Source organism: Phyllobates terribilis, unplaced genomic scaffold (genome assembly GCF_046119375.1).
Source record: "Phyllobates terribilis strain yellow unplaced genomic scaffold, ASM4611937v1 Scaffold_3__8_contigs__length_932513732, whole genome shotgun sequence".
Taxonomy (NCBI): domain Eukaryota; kingdom Metazoa; phylum Chordata; class Amphibia; order Anura; family Dendrobatidae; genus Phyllobates; species Phyllobates terribilis.
This window is the reverse complement of record NW_027362763.1, coordinates 398246359-398262229: the sequence shown is the minus strand read 5'-3', so window position 1 is coordinate 398262229 and position 15871 is coordinate 398246359. Positions and strand designations below refer to the sequence as shown.

Sequence of the window (15871 nt, the reverse complement as noted above, 5' to 3'; positions counted from 1 at the left end):
CGACAGCTGACGTCGGTGGTCAGGTGATGGTCGCGTGACCATCAGCTGACTAAATGACGTCACCGCAGGTCCTGCTAGTACACTGCGGGATGCGAAGGAGAGAGGACGCCGCCGGGAGCAGACTGGGGGCCGCCGGAGAGGTGAATATACAGGGGTTTTTTTATTTTTAACTTTTTAATTCTTCTTTTTTTTTTTACTATATATGCAGCATTTAAAGCATCTAAGTTGGTCACACAATATAAATCCATGCCGGTTGCATGGATTTATATTGTGTGACCAACTTGTCAAGCACTTTTCCAAGTGATGCTCAAAATCGCTTGGAAAAGAGCTCGAAAAACCGCTTCTCTCTGGCAGAAAAAACGCATGTAAATCTGCATGCATTTTTTTCTGCCAGAGAGAAGCAAAAACGCTCTGCATCAAATCTGCTACGTGGGCACATAGCCTTATTGAAATTATGTGTCAATATTCCTAAAGGGAATCTGTCAGCAGGTTTTTGCTATGTAATCTCAAGACAGTATGCTGTAGGGCTTAAAACACAGATTTCAAGGATGCCTCTCTTATTAAGCGCCAAGGTTTTGTTTGCTTACCATGATTGTTTTAACACCAGGAGCTCATCATTGCTGTGACTAGGTGTGAGCCTTGGTCTGATACACCCCCTTCTGTGATAGGCAGCTCACTGTCTATGGACTTTGTACATACAGAGCCTGGTGTGGGCGGGGCTAGCTTTCTCAACTCTGCTTCATTGCTAAATTTCTAAACTCTGATTGTGAGAGAACAACTGCACCAGTAATCTAAGTGATACATTGTTGGATTCAGCTTCTCTTTGCCTACAACATTTAATGCTCTCAGAAGAGGTAGAAAAAACCTGCTGACAGATTCCCTTTAATAGTGTTGTCTTTTTTTTATTAACAGTTCAGTTCAAAACTAAAAGGTCAGTGTTTGTGACTGCTGCATATATGTGCATTAAAAATAAGTCTCCCGGCGTGCATGGGAGAAAGGGCTTCTATAATAAGTCCTGCCTCTTATACAAGTTTTGGATACTTTAGGGTTTGTTCACAGGTATTTTCAGCTGGTACTCTCCAGCTCTCAATCAAAACTCATGTTTTTTTAACTACTTTTGGTTTTTGAAGACTTTCTGCTACAAAAACTAAGAAAACTCAATGTGAACATAACCGAAAATATCCAAAACATGTACGAGAGGCAAGACTTGTTGTAAAGGATCCTGTTGAGTTCAGACAGAGACTTTATTGTCAATGCACACATAAGTACCAGTCATTTAGATTTAGGGAGATAATTTAAGAAATGGGATGGCAAAATTTTTTTACATTACTAGTCATGTTACCTTTTGAGAAGAAAAAGGAGACCTTTTAGGAATTAGCTTACATGATACATGTGCTGTTCATGGATGTACTATATATATATGTTTGTATGTACACTATACCAAATTACTGCTATATTAAATAATTGCACTAAATGGCAAAACATGTTAGTACCCATCCAAATTACTGAGTTGAGGTATATCTACATCCATTGCAGACGTGAAGTAAATGAAGCACACAGCCATGTCATCTCCATAGACAAATACAAAGAGAGAGAGAGCGCAAAGACCAATAGAGTTTCACCTGTAGACATAGGAATGAATAATAAAAAGGTGGTGCTCACCTGGTTTGGTTGTGTAAGGACACAACCACCATAACGTATAAAAAGCAGCTGCAGCGGATCTCCAATGGGTGTCCCACAGGACCAGAATAAATCCAAAGGCGGTGAAAGTAGAGATATACGTCCGCGCCACTGAAAGATCCTCAAGTCAGGAACGTGTAATAATATCATTGTTTATTGGTAAATGCCTACGCGTTTCCGGGTGTTCTACACCCCTTCATCAGGGCACCAACAGATATCTCTACTTTCACCGCCTTTGGATCTCCATAGACAAACATTAGTGGCAATATGGGTTGTACTAAAAAGCTATGTATATTTTAACCATGGCACTGTCATAGGATGCCAGTTTGTGAAATCTCTCAAAAGCTAGATCTGCCTTGGCCAGCTGTAAGGGTATGTGCCCACGATGCATATTTCATGCGTATTTTGTGCGGAAATTTCCGCAGCGTAAACGCATTATATACGCATGTTAGCCTTCTGCCATGGTCCCCTATGGCATTCCGCAATTGTAATGCCCATGCTGCGGAATTTTTTTTTTGATGTGCGGAAAATTCCGCAGCATGTCAATTATTTGTGCGTTTACGCATGCGGAATTGCCATCTACAATGCAGTAGAAAACGCAAGGCAATTCTGCATGTGCAAAACGCGCGAATTACGTGCGAAAAACGCATGTCAAATTCCGCATGCGTTTTCCAGGAAAAAGGACATGCGGAAATGAAGCGGAAATTTCCGCTTCAATTGCGCATCGTGGGCACATAGCCTAAGTGTGTCATGTAGGAGAAACAATAGTTCAGTCACTAAGCAGTTGACCATGCAAACTCAGAGCCGAAAGTGTTTAAGTGAGTACTATGAACATTTTTTTTTTACTATATACCCTGTTCTATCACTCACTACATACAGGTGCATCTCACTAAATTAGAATATCATCAAAAAGTTAATTTCAGTTCTTCAATACAAAAAGTGAAACTCATATATTATATAGAGCCATTACAAACAGAGTGATCTATTTCAAGTGTTTATTTCTGTTAATGTTGATGATTATGGCTTACAGCCAATGAAAACACAAAAGTCATTATCTCAGTAAATTAGAATACTTTATAACAACAGCTTGAAAAATGTTTTTACAATCCGAAATGTTGGCCTACTGAAATGTATGTACAGTAAATGCACTCAATACTTGGTCGGCATGGCATGGAAGCGATCAGCCTGTGGCACTGCTGAGGTGTTATGGAAGCCCAGGTTGCTTTGATAGCAGCCTTCAGCTCGTCTGCATTGTTGGGTCTGGTGTCTCTCCTCTTCCTCTTGACAATATCACATAGATTCTCTATGGGGTTAAGGTCAGGCAAGTTTGCTGCCAATCAAGCAGAAAGATACTGTTGTTTGTAAACCAGGTATTGGTACTTTTGGCAGTGAGGACAGGTGCCAAGTCCTGCTGGAGAATGAAATTTCCATCTCCAAAAAGCTTGTCAGCAGAGTGAAGCATGAAGTGCTCTAAAACTTCCTGGTAGATGGCTGCGCTGACTTTGTTGTTGCTGAAACACAGTGGACCTACACCAGCAGATGACATGGCTCCCCAAACCATCACTGATTGTGGAAACTTCACACTAGACCTCAAGCAGCTTGGATTGTGTGCCTCTCCACTCTTCCTCCAGACTTTGGGACCTTGATTTCCAAAGGAAAATTTGAACTCTGTGACCTTGTGGAGTGTGTCAATGACTGCCTTCTGGACATCTGTCAAGTCAGCAGTCTTCCCCATGATTGCGGAGCCTACTGAAACAGACTAAGGGACCTTTTTAAATGCTTAGGAAGCCTTTGCAGGTGTTTTTTTGTTAATTATTTTAATTTACTGAGATAATGACTTTTGTGTTTTCATTGGCTGTAAGCCATAATCATCAATATTAACAGAAATAAATACTTGAAATAGATCACTCTGCTTGTAATGACTCTATATAATATATGAGTTTCACTTTTTTGTATTGAAGAACTGAAATAACTTTTTGACGATATTCTAATTTAGTGAGATGCATCTGTAGTTCCAAATTGCCTAAATAAGTAAATTCAGTGGTGTAAAGCACCTTGCCATTACATTCAGTGGAAAGGTGTTCACCAGAGTAATGAATTATGTTTCACTACCTAGCAGTCTGATGAATTAATCTAGAACGGGCATCTTTATATCTTCTATCTGTTGCTGCATTTAGAGTAATGAATTAAAATGCTAATAAGTAAATGGAACATATAACACTTTAAGCATGGTAGAGCATTTCCCGAGCCTCGGCCTCCTGTTGTTGTTTCCCCATCCAGCACAAGCCTCTTTAGCTTGATTGATAGCTCACTGTCTGATTTCCTTGCCTGCCATCAGACCTCACACAGACAGTGAGCTCTCAAACTATGAAGGCCGATGCTAGGAAGGGAAACAACCGGGGAAGGTAGTGGCTCCTTAAAGGTGTATCCCCATCTCCAAGATCCTATCCCAATATGTAGTAGGTGTAATAATAATATTAGCAAATACTACCAATTAAAAATGTGGTATAGTTCTTCTGATACGCTATTTAGCTTACCCCATCTGCAGGCATTGCAGTAACTTAGGTATCCATGGTTATGACCACTAACAACTAACTAACTGTCACTACGAGTGGTTGTAACCATTGAAACCTATGCTACTGCAATACCCTGCATATGGAGTAAGAGACATAGCGAATCAGAAGAACTATACTACATTTCTAATTAAGTGCTCTATCAATGAATGCCTTTATTGCATATGAATTTAAGTCGCAATTACTCAGGAATGTAGCAACAAATAGAAGATGTAAAGGTGTGGATGAATAAACATTTCAAAGACCTACCTGCCCAAAAGTATGGTTTCAGGGGGGGGGGGGTTGATCTGACTGACAGATTCTCTTTACAGTCTAAAATGTGATGTAGATTAAAAAGGGAACTGATTACATTTGTATAGGAAAAGGTAGCTGACAAGAACTGTGACAATTGTATTAAAAGGTGCACGTCTCTTAATAAACCTGGTGCGTTTCCTTTTATGCCCGCTGTACATTTACACCAGTGATCAGACCCTCTTTTCACCTTTGCCTTTGATAAATCATTCACAGCCTGTCCATGTCCAGTTTCTTGCCTGTTATTGCCTTTGTTGTGAGAAGTAAAATGTCTCAAATTTTAGCTGTGAATTTTTAGCTGCGAAAATCAACTTATACTGAATAATAAATGCGGACCTATGTGATACATTACTGCGATGATACTGTCACAAGCATACGGTTATCTGGGGAAGCTGCTTACTTACTTTCAGTCCTAGAAGCGCTCCAGATTCTTTTGGCATACTTGTTCTCTTATTTAAAATAACACGTCCAATTAAACGATCACCCTCCTTCGATGGCTGCCAGGTAACAGGGTGCTGGAGGAGAACATCAAAAACAAAGTGAGGATGTGCTTACTGCTCATTTCTCTATCGCAACACTTTATATAATGACTACTCAATTTTGGCAGGATATATTATGCGGAGTGGGTTGATTTAGAAAGGCAGAGAACATTTTACTATACAAGGGAAAGACAGCATTACAGGTCACCGAGTCAGGATTTATAATAATCTCTTTTATTCCTACAGCAGATTTGATTATAACTAAAAGGACAGAGTAGAAAAGCAATTCAGCTCTAACATCAACATCAAAAGTGAAAAGAGCTCAGTGTGAATGTCAATTTCTGAAAATTCATTTATTAGCACCTAAAAAGGTTAACAAGTCTGTTCTGAATACATTCTTGAACGGAATCTGTCACCAGGTTTTTGCCACCTAATCTAAGAGCAGTATAATGTAGAGACACAGACACTGATTCCAGCGATGGATCACTTACAGTTACTGTCGTTTTGATAAAATTACAATTTTATCAGAAGATTATCACCAGAGGACAAGTAATTCTGCTGCCATGTAGCCCTCCATATTCAAGAGTTCTGTATAACCTCACCACTGATTGGAAGCTTTCTGCCTATGCAGTGTACACAGAAAGATTCCAATCAGTGGTGTGGGTGGGGTTATACACAGCAGTAGAAGCTCTGTTTTAAAGAATATGGACACCTTTGCACGTAATGATTATGGTCTTCCTAAATTTTAAATAAAGCATCTTTGGAAAAAGTTTTCATTATTCTTACTTTGCTTCTGTGAAGTCCTGCTGAATCTGACAAGTCTGCTCCTGACAGTGTCTGTTCTCTCTTGCTTTCTCCTCCCTTCTCTCAGTGTTAGGGCCGTGTCAGATGGCCATATAAATCGGACCGAGATTAGAACACAGTGCCCAGACTGGCGGCTCTCCTGACCAGAGTGTGACAGTGATGCTCAGGTCAACAGAGCCATCGGCTAATCTGTACACTGCGTTCCATGCATTTACATGGCAGACCGAAGTGTGGAAGGGGAGGACAGCATCTAAGTTTTTAAGGAGGTCAGATGTGGGGGGTGAATCATATAGGATGTGTATTATTTTACAGAGAAAGACGTCAGAGCAGAGTTCAGGAGTTCAGAAGTGTCGGCCTAAGGAAAATGGAGTTGTAGAAGGAGAGATCAGTCTAGGAATAAAGCTGTGTTAATATGTGGTAAAACCCTAAAATTAGAAGCAAGTTGCAAGCTATACATCATGGGGTCTAAAAATTAAAGAGGTTGTCCACTACTTTAACAATGATGACCTATCCATAGAATAGGTCATCAATCTCTGATCGGTGGGGGAGCAACGCCTGGCACCCCACTGACCAACTGTTCTCGGTTCTGGCAGCAGCCGAAAGTGCTCAGTTACGGTGCTGCTCTCTAGTGGCCACAGTCGGCACATCTGCCCATTATTAATTTGAATAGGGGGTAGATGTCATGCAAGGTGTGGGAAAGACTTAGTGCAACACAAAGGGAACAGGGAAAGGGAGCCCAGACTCTAGGGAAATGGGGGAAGTGGAGACCTCCTAGGTTGATCTAGCGTCACCCTGTCTCCCCTAACGTCCCTGTATTGGCTCTTCAGCAATCGCCGCACACGTGCCTCGCCCTGTCTTTCCCTGGCATATGGCTATGGCTAGGGCAGGGAGGAGATGAGCACTAGTCAATCTCCACTAAACACTATAGACAACAAGGGTACACAAACGGGGAAATTGCTTAGCTTTAAACGACTCCAGACAAATGCGCACACGTTCTCAAGCTCCAGAGAGGACGAAGTACTGCTCTTGCTAAGCCTTCACAAGTAGTAATGAATATCGCCGGCACCTCCCTCTGAAACACAGCAGGTATTTATACACCCAGGCAGGGTGTTAATTAGCCAGAGGAAGGTAGCCGCTGTGTCCTAGAGACAGCCAGCCTCTAAGAAGATGTCTGTAATGCCAAACGTAGAGATCTCCTGCAACCAACTGCAGGGCGACTGTCTGTCACTTCTGATACACCCGTGACAGTGGATGTGCTGTACTCGGCCGCAGCCGTCAACAGTATCAATAGTCTTTAAAGGATGTGTCTAGTTCAATGCACTCTCCATGTGTCAAAACACACACAGAACCAGAATGTCTGAGTATTACAGCAAGCTCATTTTTTACAGTTGAAATACAATCAAAAGATTTTTTCACATCAGACAATCCTTTTATTATAATATGCTTGCATCTTGCAGCCACCACTACATTGATCTTAATAGCAGTGCTGCATGCTGAAAGACCCCCTTATGAGTGGACTGAGGCAGCAAGTTACCATTCTGCTCCTGCCCCTATAAAATACACTGCTCAAAAAAATAAAGGGAACACTCAAATAACACATCCTAGATCTGAATGAATGAAATATTCTCATTGAAAACTTTGTACTGTGCAAAGTTGAATGTGCTGACAACAAAATCACACAAAAATCATGAATGGAAATCAAATTTATTAACCAATGGAGGCCTGGATTTGGAGCCACCCCCAAAATTAAAGTGGAAAAACACACTACAGGCTGATCCAACTTTGATGTAATGTCCTTAAAACAAGTCAAAATGAGGCTCAGTATTGTGTGTGGCCTCCACGTGCCTGTATGACCTCCCTACAACGCCTGGGCATGCTCCTGATGAGGTTGCGGATGGTCTCCTGTGGGATCTCCTCCAGGATGGCATATCAATGCGAGCTGTGGCAAGAAGGTTTGCTGTGTCTGTCTGCACAGTGTCCAGAGGCTGGAGGCGCTACCAGGAGACAGGCCAGTACACCAGGAGACGTGGAGGGCAACAACCCAGCAGCAGGACCGCTACGTCCGCCTTTGTGCAAGGAGGAACGGGAGGAGCACTGCTAGAGCCCTGCAAAATGACCTCCAGCAGGCCACAAACGTGCATGTGTCTGCACAAACGGTTAGAAACCGACTCCATGAGAGTGGTATGAGGGCCCGACGTCCACAGATGGGGGTTGTGCTCACAGCCCAACACCGTGCAGGATGCTTGGCATTTGCCACAGAACACCAGGACTGAGCACATGTGACAGACTTGACAGAGTCTGGAGACGCCGTGGAAAGTGATCTGCTTCCTGCAACATCCTTCAGCATGACAGGTTTGGCAGTGGGTCAGTAATGGTGTGGGGTGGCATTTCTCTGGAGGGCCGCACAGCCCTCCATGTGCTCGCCAGAGGTAGCCTGACTGCCATTAGGTATCGAGATGAGATCCTCAGACCCCTTGTGAGACCATATGCTGGTGCGGTTGGCTCTGGGTTCCTCCTTATGCAGGACAATGCCAGACCTCATGTGGCTGGAGTGTGTCAGCAGTTCCTGCAAGATGAAGGCATTGAAGCAATGGACTGGCCCGCCCGTTCCCCAGACCTGAATCCGATTGAGCACATCTGGGACATCATGTCTCGCTCCATCCACCAACGTCACGTTGCACCACAGACTGTCCAGGAGTTGGCGGATGCTTTAGTCCAGGTCTGGGAGGAGATCCCACAGGAGACCATCCACAACCTCATCAGGAGCATCCCCAGGCGTTGTAGGGAGGTCATACAGGCACATGGAGGCCACACACAATACTGAGCCTCATTTTGACTTGTTTTAAGGACATTACATCAAAGTTGGATCAGCCTGTAGTGTGTTTTTCCACTTAAATTTTGGGGGTGACTGCAAATCCAGGCCTCCATTGGTTAATAAATTTGATTTCCATTGATGATTTTTGTGTGATTTTGTCGTCAGCACATTCAACTTTGTACAGAACAAAGTATTCAATGAGAATATTTCATTCATTCAGATCTAGGATGTGTTATTTGAGTGTTCCCTTTATATTTTTGAGCAGTGTATCTTGACCGTATAAGCCACAAATGTCAGCCTTCAAATTATAACAGATCATACAACTAACTGGAGCAATCCAAACCTCATCTGAGAGCAGCATAATGTAGAGAAAGAGACCATGATGCCAACAATGTGTCACTTAATTTACTGGATGCAGCAGTTGTGACACAATCAGAGTTTTTCAATGTAGAATGTAGCAGAGCTCAGAAAGCTAACCCCAACCAGACCACAGCTTTCTGTGTATATGGTATAGTAACAGTAAGCAGCTAATCGTGCTGGGGGCGTGGTTGGACTAGGAGGCACAAAGCACCTAGTTTGGCAGTAATAATCTCCTGCTGATAAAACATTCATTGTATAGAAACAACAGCACACAGCCTATGCATGGGATTCAGCCAGGAGCACGCACGCTGTGTAGGCTCTGCCACCACACTTAGAAAGCTGTATTCAGTGTATGGGGAGCTGAATATGGTTTTGCTTTAGAAACAGAATAGGGAGACATTTTCTACAGAATGTTCAAAAGGTTTTCTTTCGGACTTAAATTATAAAGTATATTTTAAAGATTATTAAAACCGCTTGCTCTGCATTATTATTTAATGAAAATTAAAACGAGAGTTACGCTTTAACTTTATTCCATGAAACTCCCGTCCCACACCCCCCTTCAATTTTCCACTTTTCTAGCTTTTGTCTATTCTCCAAATACTACCTCCCGCCATCTCATTTTACACTTTTCTTGCCATGTTTATTTTCTGCTTCATTCATGTAAATTTCGGTAATTATTGTGACATTGTTTCTTTTCTATTCTGTATATTGCATACAAAGCAAAAAATTTACTTCTGTCAGTCATTTTGGAGGCATGTGCTGCACCGTAGTAATATAGTAACAAAGCAAATAATATTGAAAAATACATAATTTAGGGATTAACAAATTCTCCTCTAGATTTGATTAAGGATTAATAAAAAACAATTTTTTAGCAAAAAAGGACAATGATTGTGTGCATAAGGATGGTTCTTGCCCGAAATTTTATAGTGCTACAATACATAGAGCAACGATCCCCATTTGTAAGTTAATGAATTCATGCTGATCTTGTATGGTATTTTTCTTGATTACACTTGCCTCTCCCCTGTACTGGAGTACATTTTTGTTGTAATTTACACCACTTTTTTGGCATAATTTGTGCCGAATTTGTCGGCTGTGCCTGACTACCCGCCAACTCAGCTAAATTGGGCCCAGATATCAAAAAATTAGCTGAGCTGGTTGGGACTGACGTAAAAACAACAACATTTTTACTCAAATACGAGTTGCACAAAAATGTTGCAACATTTCAAACAGTTTTATGCCAGAAAACTGCTTGATGAATCAGGGCCGAACTTCTCATGGTTTCCAATACTCCTCTATACCAGAATATTGAGCCAAATTTACCAAAATGTGCAATATATTACGTATGCATGAGGACAACCAATAAAAGGCAAAAAAAAAAAACAATAAAGGGCTCAGACTTGGTAAATGTTTGGCCACTCCAAGTAAAGCAATTTCTATACAATCTTACATTTATTGTGAAGCTTTCCGCTCCTTATGACTGGGAATCCTTGAGAAATATATTTCTTTGCCATGAGGGGCATAACAATCGCAGTCACAGAGGTTGAGACTGCTTCCTGGCCAGTGCAGGAGAGGGACTTGCCGATGCCAGTGCCAATTTCAACTGGATGTGCGTCCTTGGATGGGTAGTGCATGGCAGTGACATCATAGAATCATAGAATGGTAGAGTTGGAAGGGACCTCCTGGGTCATCTGGTCCAACCCCCTGCTCAAAGCAGGATGCCCGTGTCGGTAGCGCCGAGGTCAGCTGCCGGCTTCTGCGTCAGCTATAGAGGAGGATGCTGCATGTTGTAGGAGCAGGGCAAGGTAAGAATAATCATTTGATTCTTTTTAATATTTGCTGGAGAAGAACGGAAGGGGTCCAGGATGGGACGTATTATACCAGGATGGGGGATGTTATACCACAAAGGGGCTCAGGATGGGGGACATTGTTATAGAATGGGGTCCAGGATCGTGAACATTATTACCGGAAGGGCCCAGAAAGGGAGACATTGTTATTGGAAGGGCCCAGAATGGAGGACATTACTATAGGATGGGGCCCAGTATGGGGGACATTATTAAATAAAGGGCCCAGGACGGGGGACATTATTACATGATGGGGAACATTATACCAGGAAGAGGAATATTATACCAGGAAGAGGCCCGGGATGGGAAACACTGTTACAGCATGAGGCCCAGGATGAGGGACATTATTACTGGAAGGTGCCAGGATGGGGACATTATTACATGATGGGGAACATTATACCAGGAAGAGGCCCGGGATGGGAAACACTGTTACAGCATGAGGCCCAGGATGAGGGACATTATTACTGGAAGGTGCCAGGATGGGGACATTATTACATGATGGGGAACATTATACCAGGAAGAGGAATATTATACCAGGAAGAGGCCCGGGATGGGAAACACTGTTACAGCATGAGGCCCAGGATGAGGGACATTATTACTGGAAGGTGCCAGGATGGGGACATTATTTCTGGACAGAATTTCTGAAAAAAGCCCAGAATGGTAGACATTATTACAAGAAGGGGCCCATCTAGGGGAGATTATTACAGGAAGAAGCCAGGACGGGGACATTATTACATCAGCTCCTCCTCACTATGCTTTATTCTATCGGCTTCAAAGGCCACTCTCCTGGTTCTCCTACCTCTCTGACCGCTTCTTCACTGTATCTTTTGCCAGCTCTTATTCCTCTACTTACCTTTACTATTGAGGGTTCCTTAAAGGAGTTGTCCACTACTATTAAAAATTGGCCAATGTATTTTTATGATGAAAATAAGTTTCTATGTAAATACCTTGTGCTGGTGTTACTGCCTATGAGTGGCGCTATCGCGGCAGCTCACAGGCATCATGTGACTCCCGGCTGCAGTCCACAACCCAGCAGCCACCGCGGGGAACGAGTCACTGATGTCACGCCTCACTAATGTCGGTAAAGTGCTGTGGAACTAATGGCGCTATATAAGTGAGTAAAATAAATAAAATAAATAAACTTATCTCTCTCACGCACAAAGCTCTCCACAGTTCTGCACCACTCTACATCTCCTCCCTCATCTCTGTCCATCTCACTACACATGCTCTCCGTTCTGCAACTGATCTAAGACTAAAAAAAATATGGAGAGTGAGACCGCACATCTAGTGAAATGAACCTTTTATTCACCCATGCAACATTTCAGCTCCAATGAGCGTTTCTCAGGCATGTGTGGGAAAAGCTCATTGGAGCTGAAATGTTGCATTGGTGAATAAAGGGTTCATTTCACTAGATGTGCGGTCTCACTCTCCATATCTTTTGACTATTGGTGACCGTTGAATCAAGTCCTTAGAGGTGTTCACCCCCTCTTTCAAATTGCATGTGCCACTGCCTTTCCTTTAACTGATCTAAGACTACTATCCTCCATAATCCAAACCTCACAACTCCCTCTCCAAGACTTCTCTCATGCTGCGCCAGTTTTCTGGAATGCACTACCCCAGACGATCTGACTAATACTTAGCCCCTACATTTTTAAGAATGCTTTACAAACACATCTCTTTAGAAAAGCCTATCACTTCACTAATCTAACTCTTCCCTGTTCCCTCTTTCTAAATTTTCCTCAGCATCTGGTCTAGGAGGTATTCATTTGTCTCCACATCCGCCATGCACCCACCAGCACTTGGTAACTATACTTAGACAGATTCTGGCTAATGACCGGCTCATGCAGCTTATTTGAAATGCTCTATTTATTATAATAACGACTAGGCCATATATTACAAGCAGTTTTCACCTATTGTGTCCCCCCTATTTCTTTTTAGATTGTAAGCTGCCAGCAGGACCCTCACTCCTCCTGTAACTGTTGAACGATGTGTTACTTGATAATGTCTTTATTGTCTGTACATTTTCCCACTTAATTGTAAAGTGCTGCGGAATATGTTGGCGCTATGAATAAAATTATTATTATTAATTTTTATTGCATGGGGGGCGAACATGCATGTCTTTATAGGATCTAGAATGCTACAAGGAGCCCAGGTTGAAATTTTGCAACAGTGCCCATCGGACTCTAGTTACGCCACTGTTTGCCATGGTACAATTTTGTCATGCTAACACCATATGAAATGAAAGATTAAGAGACAATGGTGAATTTTCTTACCGAACCAAGAGGGGATGTGTCTCTAGTGTGCCATGTGGCAGGATCCAGCCAGTAATAGTCCAAGTCTCCTGTAACAATAGAAAACATCAAAGGTAGATACACTTGCATGTCTCCATATTTGCATTTTTGTATGTATCCCTTTTCTTTTGCTTGGTGTGAACAGAGAGATACCATGACATAAAATAATAAAAGAAGCACTACTCACCTGTTAAACAGAACCTGTCAGTGTGTTTTTACACAAGCACTGGCTGTCTAGGCGCTTCCCCACTCTCCAATAAGAATGCTACTTTTTTGTAGAGATTTGATGGGCTAGTCATGAGAAATCTAACATAGAAGCCATATGCAGATCAGTCTGGACGTGCATAGGGGTGTGTAACTGCCTTTAGCCTGCTTCTTCCAAGTGCTCTCACATGCCCCCTAATGCACTTCCAGCCTGATTTGTATATGGTTTTTACGTAGGATTTCTCATGACTTGCACATCGGATCTCTAAAAAAAAAATGTATAATTTTTATTGGGGAACATACCACTACTTCTTACATGTAAAACATGCTGACAGGTTCCACTTCAGTCTGCAGCCGCTCCATTGCCATAAAATGACTGCAGAGGCCAATGATTGGGGCATATGTCATTAACAAGATGTCATCATGGCGGCCAATTAATGATTCTTATTCATTACAACTCCATTGTAATGAAACATTTGAAACTTTCTCAACATTTTCAACATGTCTGCTTACTGTCTGTGTATGACACCAAAGGTTTAGTACCCGTCCATACTTTGTCCTACTCCCAGCAGGGAGTTTACTACTATTCTAACAGGTCTAAGTAATCCTCAATGCACTAAATCGAAAGCAGCTGATGTATTTACCTCAGAAAGGATTGTCTACAGCAGGGGTCTCAAACATGCGTCCCCCGAGGCGGCTTCATGCGGCCCGCAGGTACTGTAACTGTAGACTCCTTGACTATCGCAGCCCGGTCCACGGGTCCTCTGATGTCAGCTGCTGGTCTCTGATTGGCCGGTGGTTGGCACTGGTTTTGCTGTGCAGAGAGCACATTCAACTGAAATAAAGTGCTAACGTTGGCGGGCCACGGGACCAAGCCGCGATCATCAAGGGGTCTACAGTGCCTGTGGGCCGCATGTGCAGAAAAGAGGACGCTAAGGACAGGTGAGAAAAATCTTTAATTATTTCTGTTCCGTAGGATAGGTGAGAAAAATCTTATTTATTTTTTTCTTTTATGTGTATGTGAAGAACGGCACAATAAGGGGCTATTACTATTACTACAATATAGGGACCTGGATGGGGACATTACTACAAGATGGGGACCAGGATGGGCACATTACTAAAAGATGGGGAACATGGGGACCAGGATGGGCACATTACTACAAGATGGGAACCAAGATGGGGCGTTACTACAAGATGGGGACCAGGATGGAGGACATTACTACAAGATGGGGACCAGGATGGGCACATTACTACAAGATGGGGACCAGGATGGGGCGTTACTACAAGATGGGGACCAGGATGGGCACATTACTACAAGATGGGGACCAGGATGGGGCGTTACTACAAGATGGGGACCAGGATGGAGGACATTACTACAAGATGGGGACCAGGATGGGCACATTACTACAAGATGGGGACCAGGATGGGGCATTTCTACAAGATGGGGACCAGGATGGGCATTACTACAAGAAGGGGACTAAGATGGGATATTACTACAAGATGAAGATGAGGATAGGGCATTACTACAAGAAGGGGACTAAGATGGGGCATTACTAAAAGATGAAGACAAGAATAGGGTATTACTACAAGATGAAGACGAGGATAGGGCATTACTACAAGAAGGGGACTAAGATGGGGCATTACTAAAAGATGAAGACAAGGATAGGGTATTACTACAAGATGAAGATGAGGATAGGGCATTACTACAAGAAGGGGACTAAGATGGGGCATTACTAAAAGATGAAGACAAGGATAGGGTATTACTACAAGATGAAGACGAGGATAGGGCATTACTACAAGAAGGGGACCAAGATGGGACATTACTACAAGATGGGGACCAAGATGGGGCGTTACTACAAGATGGGGACCAGGATGGAGGACATTACTACAAGATGGGGACCAGGATGGGCACATTACTACAAGATGGGGACCAGGATGGGGCGTTTCTACAAGATGGGGACCAGGATGGGCATTACTACAAGAAGGGGACTAAGATGGGGTATTACTACAAGATGAAGATGAGTATAGGGCATTACTACAAGAAGGGTACTAAGATGGGGCATTACTAAAAGATGAAGACAAGGATAGGGTATTACTACAAGATGAAGACGAGGATAGGGCATTACTACAAGAAGGGGACCAAGATGGGACATTACTACAAGATGGGGACCAAGATGGGGCGTTACTACAAGATGGGGACCGGGATGGGCGCATTACTACAAGAAGGGGAAGAAGGGGACTAAGATGGGGCATTACTACAAGATGAAGACGAGGATAGGGCATTACTACAAGATGAAGACGAGGATAGGGCATTACTACAAGATGGGGACCAGGATGGGGCGTTACTACAAGATGGGGACCGGGATGGGCACATTACTACAAGAAGGGGAAGAAGGGGACTAAGATGGGGCATTACTACAAGATGAAGACGAGGATAAGGCATTACTACAAGAAGGGGACCAAGATGGGGCATTACTACAAGATGGGGACCAAGATGGGATGTTACTACAAGATGGGGACCAGGATGGGGCGT

General features: G+C 43.0%; 1 protein-coding gene across 28 annotated transcripts in view; it reads right to left on the bottom strand.

The window, feature by feature from the left end:
- The window catches only part of RIMS1 (regulating synaptic membrane exocytosis 1), a 469599-nt gene that overhangs the window by 261163 nt on the left and 192565 nt on the right, over positions 1 to 15871 (bottom strand). For all 28 annotated transcript variants that reach the window (XM_073675541.1, XM_073675542.1, XM_073675546.1 and 25 more), the window contains 2 exons: positions 13117 to 13184; positions 4949 to 5059 (listed from right to left, as the gene is read on the bottom strand). In XM_073675541.1, the coding sequence (XP_073531642.1) occupies positions 4949 to 5059; positions 13117 to 13184 (179 nt within the window). The remainder of the gene's footprint in view (positions 1 to 4948; positions 5060 to 13116; positions 13185 to 15871) is intronic.